We start from the raw sequence: 13,654 nt of genomic DNA, 5'->3' as shown, positions 1-13,654 counted from the left end.
ATGGCAGAGAAGAACGTCACCCTGGTGAGTGAATTCCTCCTTATTGCCTTCACCGACTGTAATGAACGGGCACTTCCTCTCTTCCTCCTGTTTCTGTTCATCTGTCTCATCACCTTGTTGGGGAACTTGGGCATGAGTACGCTGATCCGCGTGGATGGCCGGCTGCACACCCCGATGTACTTCTTCCTCGGCCACCTCTCCTTCGTGGACATGTGCTACTCATCGGCTGTCGTGCCGCAGCTGCTGGCCTTCACCCTCTCCTTCTGTGGGGACAATGAGATCAACTTTATTTTCTGTGACCTCCCCCCTCTGTTGAAGCTGACCTGTGGGGACAGCTACACCCAGGAGGTGGTCATCATTGTGTTTGCCATCTTCGTCATGCCTACCTGCATGGTGGCGATCTTGGTGTCCTACCTGTTTATCGTCGTGGCCATCGTGAGGATCCCCTCAGCTGGAGGCCGGGCCAAGAACTTCTCCACGTGCGCCTCCCACCTCATGGCTGTGTCCCTCTTCTTCGGCACCCTCATCTTCATGTACCTCAGAGATAACTCTGGTCACTCCTCACAGGAGGATCGGTGGTGTCTGTGTTCTACACAACAGTGATCCCCATGTTGAACCCTCTTATCTATAGCTTGAGGAACAAGGAAGTGAAGGAGGCCCTGAGGAAAGTTCTTGAAAGAGCCGAGTTGTGCTGACCATTATTTCCAGGTTGGAAAATCCTAAGAATCAGCTCTTCCCCAGGGCCAGCCTTCTGGACACTCATTATTCACGGCATGCTCAATGTTTAAAGGAATGGTACAAGGTATAAAAAGGAACCAGAACTTTTAATTCCCGAGAAAGAAAAAAGAAAAGGAAGAGGCCACCTGCAAAGAGATTGGGGGAAGAGCTCCAACTCTCAGGCCAAATGACAAAAGGATGTGTGGTTAAATCCTGTGAAATCCAGATGTGTCACACATCACAGTTCTGTGACTATAAAATAAGATGACCGTTGTTACAAACTTTTCTATGAGAGATCTCTATCATATAGAAATGTTGAAAATAATGTATAGTGAATTATACCCAGTACTTAGATTCTGCTATTGCCAATATTTTGTTCTATTCGCTTCATCACATATTTATAATCTATCCTTTTACCCATCCGTCAATTCGCCCTTCAGTCCACCTTACTTTCTGATGCCCTTTAAAGTGAGTTGCTGACATCAGTATTAGGACTCTTCACTCCTAGACACTTCAGAATTATGTCATCAATCAGGATTCAACATTTAGACTACATTTATGTTTAATGATTAAGGTAGTAATTCGATGGTCCAGTTAATAAAGCTGACGCTGCTCAAAGTATTCTTCAGACTCTTGCAGTAGCTCATAGGGGGTGCCTACAGGAATCACTGAAAAATGCCCAAGAAAACATGCCTGTCAATTCCTATCACCACTGGAAATACACCCTGTTCTTCCTTCTTCCCCACCTGTTCCAGCCCCAACGTGTCATGTTATTTGCGGAGAATCCACTTTGTGCATTTATACCATTCCTACTGCCCATGAGAGTTTCTGCAGTGTCTGTATCATTGATGTCGATTCTATGTTTTTAGAGTTTTTGACCTCGGAGGCAGAGCGTTTCTGCATTCCATGCACAGGTAAGCAAGAAGGTTCTTCTGTACCAGGTCCCTGTGTCTATAATAGCTCAACCTGTGTCTGAAACCTTCCAGAGTCCACTGGTTCTTGATCTTCTCTTCTCGGACTTATAGGTGCTCAAACGCAAGGCACTAGAAGGGAACAGGCCACCCACATCTCATTGTCTGTTTTTATGTTGATCCTTATTCCTGGAAGTCAAACTCCTTTTCTTCCTGTCCCTTGGATTACCAAAAAACACGATGATTGATGTAAACCATCACGGGAGAGAAAAGGGAGGTGACAGTATCTTGCAAATGAAGGATGACTCCACACTCAGCCAGCCAAAAATGTCATGTCACACTTGGAATTCCAGTACAGCTTTGCCCCGCTATCTGAAAGTAGAGCCCGCCTATGAAAACATTCTTAAGCCCAAATGGCATAAAGCAAAGAAGCAATTACCATTAGTTTATATGGAAATTTCTTTGGGCATTCCCAAATTCCCAAAATAACCTCTCTTAGGCTTTTCTGACACCTTAGGACACATCTTGCTAAGGGATGCACAAAATAAATCGAGATAAAGCACAGATGCTTGCAGACACAGTTCAGAGAGATGGTGGCTTGATGCTGAGCATCTGAGTGTAGTTCTGGGGGAGGGAGCTTAGCGGGGCCCCTCTCACTGTTTGGGGTGCATGTTGAATGTTATTTTCATCTTTTGTCATTTTTTGTAAAAGTGAAAACCCTCTTTGGATTTCTTTCAGTTAGCCGAAACAGGTGCTAATACAGGTCTTTCGTAAAAGCAAAGTGGGGCAACTCAAACTTTCGAAAAGCAGAGAATACCAGTAACAGGATTTTAAATTGGAAGAAGCAGCTAAATGAAAGGTTGAAGATTCAGAGTGAACGGGTACAAAGGATACTCAATTTAAGATCACCCGCAGTAAAATAAAACACATTACAATCTTCAAAGACATTACGTGTATTTCTAGAGGACAGGATGATTTAAAATATATGTCATAACCATCGTAAGAAATACTTGATCCATTTAATGGTGGTGTGTCTGGTTATGAAAGCCCAGGTTGAAAATCCATAGCTCCGCAAGAGGGATGGTTAATAGATAGCTCCCGTGTCAACTGTTACAGCTGGTGGCAAAAGTTAAGGAAGGACTCAGAAAGCTCAGATTGGTTATGTGAAGTTCCCTCCTGATTGAAGAGACATCACTGGATCTGTATGAGTAAGAGCAGCCCACCAAACAGCTATCTGCTCTCTTGGAATCTTCTGGAAGGCAGGGAGCACACCATGAATTGAAAGGAACTGCTAAGAGAATGAGCTGCCAGGTCTCAGGAGATGATTGAATGCTCCTCCTGGTGGAATTCCAAGTGGCCAGTGAAAGGCAGTTGTTCGAGAAGAAGGGGCCAACTGAACTTGTCTGTAGAAACTAGTGGCTGCAAATCCTGTCTTGTATAAGGGATGCCATATACCTTTTACTCTATAGACAGAGCTCAGGGAAGGTTAAGAAAAATTTCCTGAGGTATCCCCTTATGTATGGAAGGGCAGACAGGATTAAATTAAGTATTTTTGTTTTATTTATTTATTTTTTTAAAGTAAGCTCCCCTCCCAGCATGGAGCCCAGCGTGGGACTTGAACTCACGACCCTGAGATCAAGACCTGAGCTGAGATTAAGAGTCGGACACTTAACTGAGCCACCCAGGTGCCCCCGAATGAGGTATTTTTAAAGAACAGTTGATACTATGAATGTTACCTGGTTGTAAATAGGTGTTAGTATTTCTTTACATCTTCCTATATCTTGTATTGAAGTCATTCAAATAAAGCAAACTGATTCTTCTTGTTGAGTTATTTTAATTTTAAAGGTCCTGTTTTAATAGAAAATATATACTTGATGATTAGTCATTCAAAAACATGCATAGGGCATACTAGGCTATTCAGACCAGAAAACACCATCTGTGGGAAGGTTATGAATGTGGCAGTAATATCTAAAAGTAGAATAAAAAAGGTCTTCTGGAGAGATGACCTTGGCTATCCAGCTCAATAAGGGGATAGTGAGTATAACACCCTACTCACACCCTCTTGTCTCCTGCCTGGAGCTCAGCTGGATGCCTCCCCTCATCCTTCTCAAGTGCCTGTCAGAACATGGTATCATCCTCCAAGGAGAGCTCTACTACCGTAAGCCAGGTCCTCCAGGAGCTGCCAAAGAAGGGACTTATTGGTATCATGGCCTCTCTGGTGGCTTCAGGAGACTCTCCCAGCCTTTTTTGCCCCAGACCTGGAAGAAGGGTCCTGGGGACCACACTGCTTGGTCCAGGAGGTGGAGGAAGAAAAGCCATGCCCTTCCAGGGGCAGTTCGAGTTAACAGATATTACCTTTCGTTGATTGCAGTAGACATGAGCAATAAGGCATGATTTGCAAGGTATCAAGAAGGGGCCTGATTCCCTCTTAATCCCCTTGCTTTGTTTTCAGTTCCTTTACTTGAAATCAGTTCGTGTGGCTTTCTTTTCTGGGGACCCTAGGCTGATACAAAGAATGCCGTGTAACGCCTGCCACTAACCAGGTCTGGGTCCTTCCGTGAGGAAATTCCCAATTCTGTACCTCGATTTCTCCACCTGAAAAATTAGGGAGAGAATGGAACATAAGAATTCTAAGAGTCCCCTTGTGTTCTGACATTCTGTGTATCTGGGCTTTAATTCTGTTAAAGTATAACTTATTTGAAGAGAGGACCCACATGATGCATCACCAGCCACTCTGTTCAGAAGGGAGCCCTTTCTGAGCATGGGTTAGGATGAGGGAGCACCCGAGTCTAGGTAACGGAGAAGTATGGGAATGGGCGCTCAAGTCAAGGAAGATGAACTCCGCACGCTTTGCATGGGCCTTAGGTGGTCAGGCATAAAGCTTAAAGACCTCACCAAACAGCGGTTGTCTTTCCAATGCCCTGTTGATGGCAGTTAGATCTGTCGGTAGGAGGCAAACATGAACTGTGTAAGCACCAGCGACACACCTGCTTCCGGCTCTGCCGCCTCTTGCTTCCCTGAGTCGCTGCTTAGCCGCCACCTCTGTGAGTTCCCTGAAGCACAGGTGCAGCAGGAATTTCTTGGATTCTCCTTATCTTAGCGTGGTGAAAATCTATTCTTTTGTGTGTCCAGACCAGCATCCCCTCTCATGTGGGAATCTGACCATGAGTTCACATGAGCACTTCCCTTCCCCATTGAGCCCATCTTTCTGGGCTGACTGACCCTGAGGCAGGCTCCTGACCAATGTTAGGCCAATTCTGGTACCTTGTCCCTTGGCCATATGACATCCGAGGCCTTCCTTGGGATTTTTTTTTTTTTAACTCGGCAGCAGAAAAAGTGATTTTCATCTTTTTTTTTTTTTGTGGTAGGAAAGCTGGGGCATGTGAGGTGTGGACAAAACCAGTGTCCATTTTTTTCTACTTTGTGGAAGAAGTTGGTTTGGAAAAAACTAAAGCTGAAAGTCAAAGACAGTTATGGACAATAGAGAAATTCCTGATGTCACTAGAGTTACTGGTCCCAGTTGTCCCCTAATGTCTAGCTGCACCCTTCCCTGCACCTCCCAAGGTTTTGAGAGTCTTGCAGTGAATTCTTCTGTGTGTTCCAGCCATATTAGGTGCTGGGCTTTTGTTGCTTGCAAAGAAGAAAGGCCTCATCAAGAAGCCCAGAATGACTAAGAATTCCCCTTTTAGGAGCTTATTCTCCACATTTATGAGGAGCTGGACTGGATCCCTAATGTTCTTCTGGCTCCATCATTTTGGGAAGTTCAGATATAGAAGCTCTAAGAAAACTTCCAGACAGCTTATCAAGGAAGCAGTGGAAGAAGCTTGTCTCAGGGGGATAGGAAGGGCAGATAATGCATTTTGAAGAACTAGAACTGAATCAAGAAGAACTCACTTGATTATCTGGTCATCTTTATTTGGGGCCTCCTCTGTATTTGGGGGAAGTAAGGGGCCACTGGGTAAGGTGCCAGTTAACCGGTTTGGTCTTAAAAAGTTGTGGATTGGGAATCAAATGAACTGATCCAACACTGACTGTCTTCTTGTTTGGGGACCGCAGTCTATTTGCCTATGAATTGGAAAGCCCAGGTCATTTGAATTCTAATGTCCCCTGTAGTTCTAGTGTTTTATGGGATCCTCTAAAAATCCAGCAGTTCCACCATATGTAAACCAATGATGAACTGTAACATCAGGAAAAGTGCTTCCAAAGCAAATTTATGGGCCCTAGGCAGTCCTCAACCTTGAATTATTGGCATGAGATCCACCCAAGTATGGATGGGGGAAGATAGTAGAGATGGATCCCAGGGTGAGAACTGAGGCTATGTCCTCCTTACATCCAAACCTGCCCACTTAAAGTAGGTCAAGAAAAGAGACTGATTACCCCTGGCAGTCAGCTCAGGTCGAGTTTTCTCCTCATCCAATCATGTGCCCTTAGATGGGTGAGGCCATATGGGGAGGAGGGCGATGCTGAGTCCATCCTTTCTCCATGGTTGTGAGTAATACTTCTTAGAAGGAGCAACTGCCAAGTACTCCAAGAATTTTCTACCATAATCTGCTCACTCTGCAATGTAGGTCCCATCTCTAAGTCCGGTCCCTTCTTCCTAAAAGGTTAAAAAGAATATAGAGATGTAGAAGGAAGAACCCTCCAACTATTCGCAAATATGGGGTTCAGAGACATCCTCATGAGGGTTTGCAATAAAGTATGGGAGTTAAGAGTGTGCATTCTGGAGCCAGACTGCTTAGGTTCAAACCCTGGTTCTGCCCCTCACTTTGGCACTATTGGTGATCCACTTCAACTGTCTGTCCCACATGTTTTTACCCCCTTAAAATTGGGATAATAACAGTACCTAACTCACAGGGTTGTTGCATTGATTTAATTAGCTAATACATCTATCTATCTATTATCTATCTGTCTATCTACCTACCTACCTATCTATCATCATCATCTTCTTCTATCATTTTAGAAGAGTCAACTGGCATTTGGTAAGCCGCTTACGTGGTCTTTGCTATTATTATTTTATTGGATTTCCCTTTCACATTTTGGCTCAGCTGCCACCAAGCCCTGAATCTCTAAACTGGGAGACAAAGTTGGTCAGATCTGCAGTTCTCAGCAACAGACCTCTAATCTTCCTTTACTGTATTGTATAGACCCCAATATTGACAAATGTGAGATTTTGGTCTATACTCTTTGAGGTCCATTCTGCTTTCTTTCTGGGGCTGGCCTCATATGACTGAATTATCTTACTAATTATCTGATGGTGGTTTAAAATTCTACCATAGCTTCCTGAAAGTAGGGTTCTGATGGTCTCGGCAGCCTATTTCTCCTGGGGAAATAGTGAGGTGGAGTCACTGTTATTTCTGAAGCAGAACTGTAGGAGCTCAGCCACTGACCCTCTTCAGATCTGAAGGAGAAGTCTTTCTTAAAAAGCTCCCGAGGGATCTGTCTGGAAGGATGCTTTTCCCCCCACCTGACCCCCTTCCAATGCCTTTCACAGTAGGAGCCATTGCTCTTGGGGCAGCCAGTCTTCAGAGACTTAAAGGAGCCAGATTTCAAGATGATGAGTCATCAGGAGATGACTTTTCTTGGAATGATTATGGCGTTGCTGTTTGGCATTTGGTCAACTGCTGAGCTTTTTTACAGAGGTGTGCTGCCTAAGGCGCATCCATCCCTGGGAACTCGAATTCTGCAGGATGCTAATCTGCTCTCAGTGAAAAAGAGGTTCCGTGGTCAAATATTTTTGGGAAATGGTGGGTTAAGAATGTTCGCAAGGTTTCTTTTCTTTTTTTTTTTTTTAAGATTTATTTATTCATTTCAGAGAGAAAGAGAATGCATGTGTGAGCACAGGGGGAGGGGCAGAGGGAGGGGGACAAGCAGACTCCCCGCGGAGCACAGAGCCCAACGCTGTGCCAATCCCATGACCCACAAGACCATGACCTGAGCCAAAACCAAGAGTCCAACGCTTAACCGAATGAGCCACCCCAGCGCCCCTCGTTGGCAAGGTTTCATAATTATAGGAACTCATGGATCATTTAATACGCTGCTCTGCAATATGATTTCCCACATGGAAGATACAGTGTGTAGTGATTTTCAAACTTGTGAGAACAGTAAACCTATTTTCTTCCCTGGAACCACCTGGGATGCCTGTTAACAAGGTAGACGTCTGTGCCCCACGGCAGAGACAGTGTATCAGATTTTCTGGAGGTGGGATGATAGTATTCATGTTTTAAATAAATTCCCTGGGCAATTCTTATGCATCAGGAGAACCAGTTTGAGAACTAGTTCTCTGGAGGAGGGATCGATCACCATAAAGAATTTGCTCAGTTTGCCTGGTAGAAGTCTGTTCAGAACTCATGCACACCTGCCTCTCTGGCAATTTGTCTCATGACCCCATTTGCACAATTCTGTTTCTGCCAAACGGTGAACTATCGGAGCCAGCAATTCCAGTGTATCTTGGCGATGGGGAGCAAAAGCTTGTGCTTACCAAACAGTCTCCTTTTGGGATCAGGTCAGAGCTGGCTAGAGTGGCAGTGGGCAAAACCCTTGACAAAATTCCCAACTGAGATACAGGAAACCTTCAAAAAAAGCACATTCCTTTTGGCACAAGGCAGGAATGAGGCAAGACCAGGAGCCAGCCCCATCAGCTGCTGTTGAGAGACAGCAGGATGTGAGATGGAGCTTTTGGAGCTGGAAATTAGAAAGAAATCCTCAAAGATATTAGACACCTTGTTAGAAGTCACATGAAGATAAATTGCCTCTCCCTGGAGGCTCCCCTCAGGGACCAATTCAGGCATGATGCTGGGGCGGTGAATATAGGAATCCCCACCAGCAAGGTCTAGTGCTGGATCCGAAGCTCAGGCTGGTCCCCTAGCCCTGCTATGCTGTCTGAGTCTGACAGAGTCCCAGGAAGCTCTAGAGTCAGGGATTTATTATTTTGTCAAAGGTGAGAAGAAAGAGAGGGACCTCTATGTCTGGAAGCCACCTCACCTCACCCAGGTTGTGATGATTATGGACTCATGCTGTATTGTTGTTTATTGAAAGGGAACAAAGACAAGGTAATTGAAGTCCAGAGAGGAAAAGGGACTTGCCTAGGGTCACACATCTTTCATGGGCGAACTAGAACACAGGTCTCCTCTGGATCGGCAGGTTGCCAGCAGAGGAAACACTACACGAAGGAGGAAGGCACTAGCAAAGAGAGATTCAGGTGAGGGTGGTCCGTGCCCAGCCCCTGGCTTCCAGATCTAATTTCTTTTCTTTGTTATTTTCCCTAATGGGTCTGCTGGATATTGGCCTGGCTGCTGGTGCATCAGGTAATCAAATGGAATCAAAGTTCTCCTTTACATCCCTGTTTTAGAACCCAATAAGGTCTCCAAATCCATTAGCCAAGATTCCTCCAACAGCACTTAAGACACCAGACTGCCGAAATATTTCTGCTTTCAAATTTGGATGCTGTCTATTATTAAACTACTGCTGTTTTCCAAGACAATGAGAACAACCAAACAGTGCTTATTGAGTTTTGTTAGGTGCTGAAAGGAGCTTATGATTGTTGTTTTGATTCCAAGGTTATTGCTAGTACTTACAAAAAACAACAAACGAAAAACCCTTAATAAGCCAGCCAACTCTAATTAGGATAATTGCTATTTGTTAAACGTGCCTGTTTTTAGATTGAGAATAAAAATATTCCTACAAGCAGAGCCTATTGCTGATTGCTAATGGGCTTTTTTTTTTTTTTTTTGGTTCATGCTCCTTTGTTCGTAGAATATAAATTTTCCTTCCTTAAAACATTGATTTAAAATTTTATTTATTTTTTTTTAAAGATTTTATTTATTTATTTGACAGAGAGAGACAAAGCAAGAGAGGGAACACAAGCAGGGGGAGTAGGAGAGGGAGAAGCAGGCTTCCCCGCGGTGCAGGGAGCCTGATGTGGGGCTCGATCCCAGGACCCTGGTATCACGACCTGAGCCAAAGGCAGACGCTTAACGACTGAGCCACCCAGGCGCCCCTGATTTAAAATTTTAAATAGCCACCGTATATGCATGGAGTGTTTTTAGCTTTCTAATGCACTTTTGCATCTGTTTTAATCTATGCATTAGCCTTATCTGGTAAGTAGGGCAGATATTATGATGCCCCTCTGGCAGAAGAGGAAATTGAGCTTCAGAGAGGTTAAGTGCCTTGTGTAAGATCAAACAGCTAATTGGGGACAGAGATGCAAATATAACAGCTGATTTGTAAGTCAGAGAATCACTTGCTGTCCATTCTTAGTATAATAGACGCATTCATCACTTTTTATCTTTTTTTTTTTAAGAGAGGTGGGGGAGGGGCAGAGGGCGCTAGAGAATCTAGAGCAGACTCCACCCCCCAGTGCAGAGAGGGTGCCGGGCTCATCTCCTGCAGCTGAGATCATGACTTGAGCTGAAATCGAGAGCTGAATGCCTAACCCACGGAGCCACCAGGTGCCCCACCTTTTATCTGATCTTACAGTGAGCTCTGCATTTGTCCATTTCCACTTAGCCTGCAATATTTGTTCAAGTCCTGTGCCTCCCCTCAGACACCCTAGTTAAAGCTTTCTTACTTGAAACGACTTGCACTTGTCTTCAGGACCCCCGCACCGGGCTCCTGGCAGCGCGCGCCGGCGACGAGCCGGACGCATGGCCGGGAGGAATGGCACCGTAGTGACCGAGTTCTTCCTCACTGCGTTCAGCGAGCATCCCGAGTGGGGGCTTCCTCTCTTCCTGGTGTTTTTGAGCTTCTATCTCCTCACTTTGCTGGGGAACGCGGGAATGGTCCTCCTGATCCGCGTGGATGGCCGGCTGCACACCCCGATGTACTTCTTCCTCGGCCACCTCTCCTTCGTGGACATGTGCTACTCGTCGGCCGCCGTGCTGCAACTGCTGGTCATGCTGCTGGAGCGGGGCCGCGCTGTCCTGCACCCGCTGCGCCGCGCAGTTCTTCCTCTGCACCTTCTTCGGCTCCATCGACTGCTACCTCCTGGCCCTCATGGCCTATGACCGCTACGTGGCCGTGTGCCGGCCCCTGCTCTATGTCACCATCGTGACCGAGAAGGCCCGCTGGGGCTTGGTGGCCGGGGCTTACGGCGCTGGTCTCTCCAGCGCCTTTGTTCGCACGGTCACAGCCTTCACCCTCTCCTTCTGTGGGGACAGTGAGATCGACTTTATTTTCTGTGACCTCCCCCCTCTGTTAAAGCTGACCTGTGGGGACAGCTACACCCAGGAGGTGGTCATCATTGTGTTTGCCATCTTCGTCATCCCTGCCTGCATGGTGGCGATCTTGGTGTCCTACCTGTTTATCATCAGGGCCATCCTGCAGATCCGCTCCGCAGGGGGCCGGGCCAAGACCTTCTCCACGTGCGCCTCCCACTTCACAGCTGTGTCCCTCTTCTTCGGCACCCTCATCTTCATGTACCTCAGAGATAACTCCGGCCAGTCCTTGGAGGAAGACCGAGTGGTGTCCGTGCTCTACGTGGTGGTGACCCCCATGCTGAACCCCTTCATCTATAGCCTGAGGAATAAGGAAGTAAAGGAGGCGCTTATGAAAACCCTGCACAGGTCAAAGTCTTCTGGAAGGCCCTAGATGGACTTTTACCAAATACGTCTTTCCTTAGTGTCTCCGTCCTCTCTGTGTATCCTCAGATATCACCTACTTGGGGAGACTTTCCCAGGCAACCTACTTAAAATTGCACCCGAACTTCCCACCTCCACTTTCTGATTTATTATTCTGTGTAATACTTGTCACCATCTGATGTTCTAAATCTCACAACTAGAAAGTAAACTACATGAGACAAAGCATTCTTATCTGTGAGAGTCATTTCTGTGTATTCAGTGCCTAGCCCAGCACCCAATTAAGTGTTTGTTGAATTAATACATTAATCTCAGGTTCCAGGGTCTACCTTATGTTCCAACTTCCTCAGTCCTCAGTTTTTTTTTTTGTTTGTTTGTTTTTTTATCTGCCAAGTTGGTTTACCTATTTATAGGACTAGATTTTTGAGGATCCAATGCATGAATGAGCAGGGACCATGTCTGTCTTATTTGCTAATATCTGTTGAATGCTGTACATTGCCTCGCACAACAAATACTTGATGGGTGAAGTAAAAATATTTGGAAAATCCAAAAGTTATCTACAAATGCCACTACTGTTTTGATCCAAAGGGATTTTCCAAATCCCGTCATTTATTCTTTCATTGTTTCCTTCTTACTGTTTCTGTGGTTTTTGGCTAATAATAATAATAAATTATAGACAGTAACTAACATTCATCAGACAGTTATCAACTTCCAGGAATTGTGATGTGTGCTATAGGAACGATCTGATTTATCTCTCACCACAACACGGGGAGGCGTGTTCCAGGATTACCCCTGCTTTGTAGGGAGATGAAGCACCAGAGATTCAGAGAGGCTGAGCAATTTTCCCAAGGGCAGCAAGTAAGTGGTCGAGTGGGGCTTCCACCCCAGTGGAGCCTGAGCTCTTAATTGCCATACACACGGTCTGCTGCTATGATCTCTTGCCCATTCTATTCAGTCACTCAATCTGGAATTTATTGTTGTTGCACATTTATTTTTCCTTTTATCTGGAGAAGAAAAGATAAAAGTCCAATCTGTAGAGGTCGCAGGCAGTTGTCCCATTTATTTTATAGCCCTGATGTGCTAGTATTGAGTGATGTGACAACAGGAGTCTGTGTGTGTATATGTGTGTGCGCACCAGTAATTGTGTGTGAGCAAATGAGGTGTGTAGGTTAAATAAACGGCAGCTTCTGAGCTTTAGGAATTTCCATTGTAAGGACCGATAGGACAAAACTTTTATTTTTTTAAAGATTTTATTTATTTGACAGAGAAAGACACAGCGAGAGAGGGAACACAAGCAGGGGGAGTGGGAGAGGGAGAAGCAGGCTTCCCTCGGAGCGGGGAGCCCGATGCGGGGCTCGATGCGGGGCTCGATCCCAGGACCCTGAGATCATGACCTGAGCCGAAGGCAGACGCTTAATGACTGAGCCACCCAGGCGCCCTAGGACAAAACTTTTAGAAAAGAGTTGGGTGGGCATGTTTAGGAAAAGATATGGGGGGGCGGGAATTCCCCTGGGAGCCAAGAGATTTGAGTTTACACATCAGTCTTTGTTCGTGTTTTTTCACAAATCACTTAGAATGGGGTAAAGCAACTCCACAGAGTGCATCTTGGGGGCCGTTTTTCAAATATTAACTGCCATGCAAATGTTCCTCTGACACATCAGCTTCTGTGGCAAGGAACAGAAGCATCGTGTTGCAGAAGAGCTCAGGGTTTGGCACCAAAGCATCCGGGCTTTCACTTCTTAGCCTATGGCTTCGGATTAGTGAGGGCCTGTCAGTTGGCTTTCGCAACTGTTAAACAAAACTTACCGAGCGTTTACTCTGGGCCAGGTTTTATGTGTATCACGGTTATTCTCACTGCAACTCAGTATATGAGGCAATGGGAAGGTGCTGGGTGAAGTTCTATAAACATTAATTAGTGTGATTACGGTGATTGTCCCAGGGTTCACAGCCCAGTGGGCATCTGCGGGCCTCTTCATTTCAGCGCGATCTGGAACAGTCTCTCCTGGGCTGAGATTAGCCTTGGGTTCAGACAACTCCAGAAGTGGAGTTCACTAAAATTTTTTAACTTGCCTCTTAAAGGCACATACACTTAAATACACACTTAAATTAATGCTAGGCATGATGCTAAAAGCTTTATGTGAATGATTTACTTTAGTCCTATCAAGTTGAATGGAAAGTCATTCTGATTGATCTCATCAAGCAAAAGGAAGATATAAAACCCAAACAGGTGATAGAACTTGTTCAAATTCTGCAGCAAGAGAGTGGCCGACAAGGGAGTACCTGATCCCAAGTCTCTCTCACTCCAAAGGGTATGCTCGCAAATCACATCCCCCTTGGGCATCCTCCCTTCTTTCCCTCCCAGGCTCCAATTCTCGGATGCAAATCATTTCAGAAGCGTCTGGATTTCTGTTGCTTCCTCCAGTAAGTAGTTCATCAGTACGGTGTCTCCAAGCA

General features: G+C 45.5%; 2 protein-coding genes across 2 annotated transcripts; both read left to right on the top strand.

The window, feature by feature from the left end:
* On the top strand, positions 1 to 603 carry LOC118525739 (olfactory receptor 9Q2-like). Its single transcript, XM_036076607.2, has one exon. It carries the CDS (start codon positions 1 to 3, stop codon positions 601 to 603), a length of 603 nt encoding a protein of 200 aa, XP_035932500.2.
* Positions 604 to 10,270: 9,667 nt separating this feature from the next.
* LOC118525698 (olfactory receptor 9Q2-like) lies at positions 10,271 to 11,213 on the top strand. Its single transcript, XM_036076520.2, is given in 2 exon segments — positions 10,271 to 10,530; positions 10,532 to 11,213. Coding segments are annotated over 2 exon segments (942 nt in total).
* The last annotated feature ends 2,441 nt before the right edge of the window (positions 11,214 to 13,654 follow it).

This window comes from Halichoerus grypus, chromosome 11 (genome assembly GCF_964656455.1).
Source record: "Halichoerus grypus chromosome 11, mHalGry1.hap1.1, whole genome shotgun sequence".
In the NCBI taxonomy this organism is placed as follows: domain Eukaryota; kingdom Metazoa; phylum Chordata; class Mammalia; order Carnivora; family Phocidae; genus Halichoerus; species Halichoerus grypus.
This window is presented reverse-complemented; position numbering and strand designations above follow the sequence as displayed.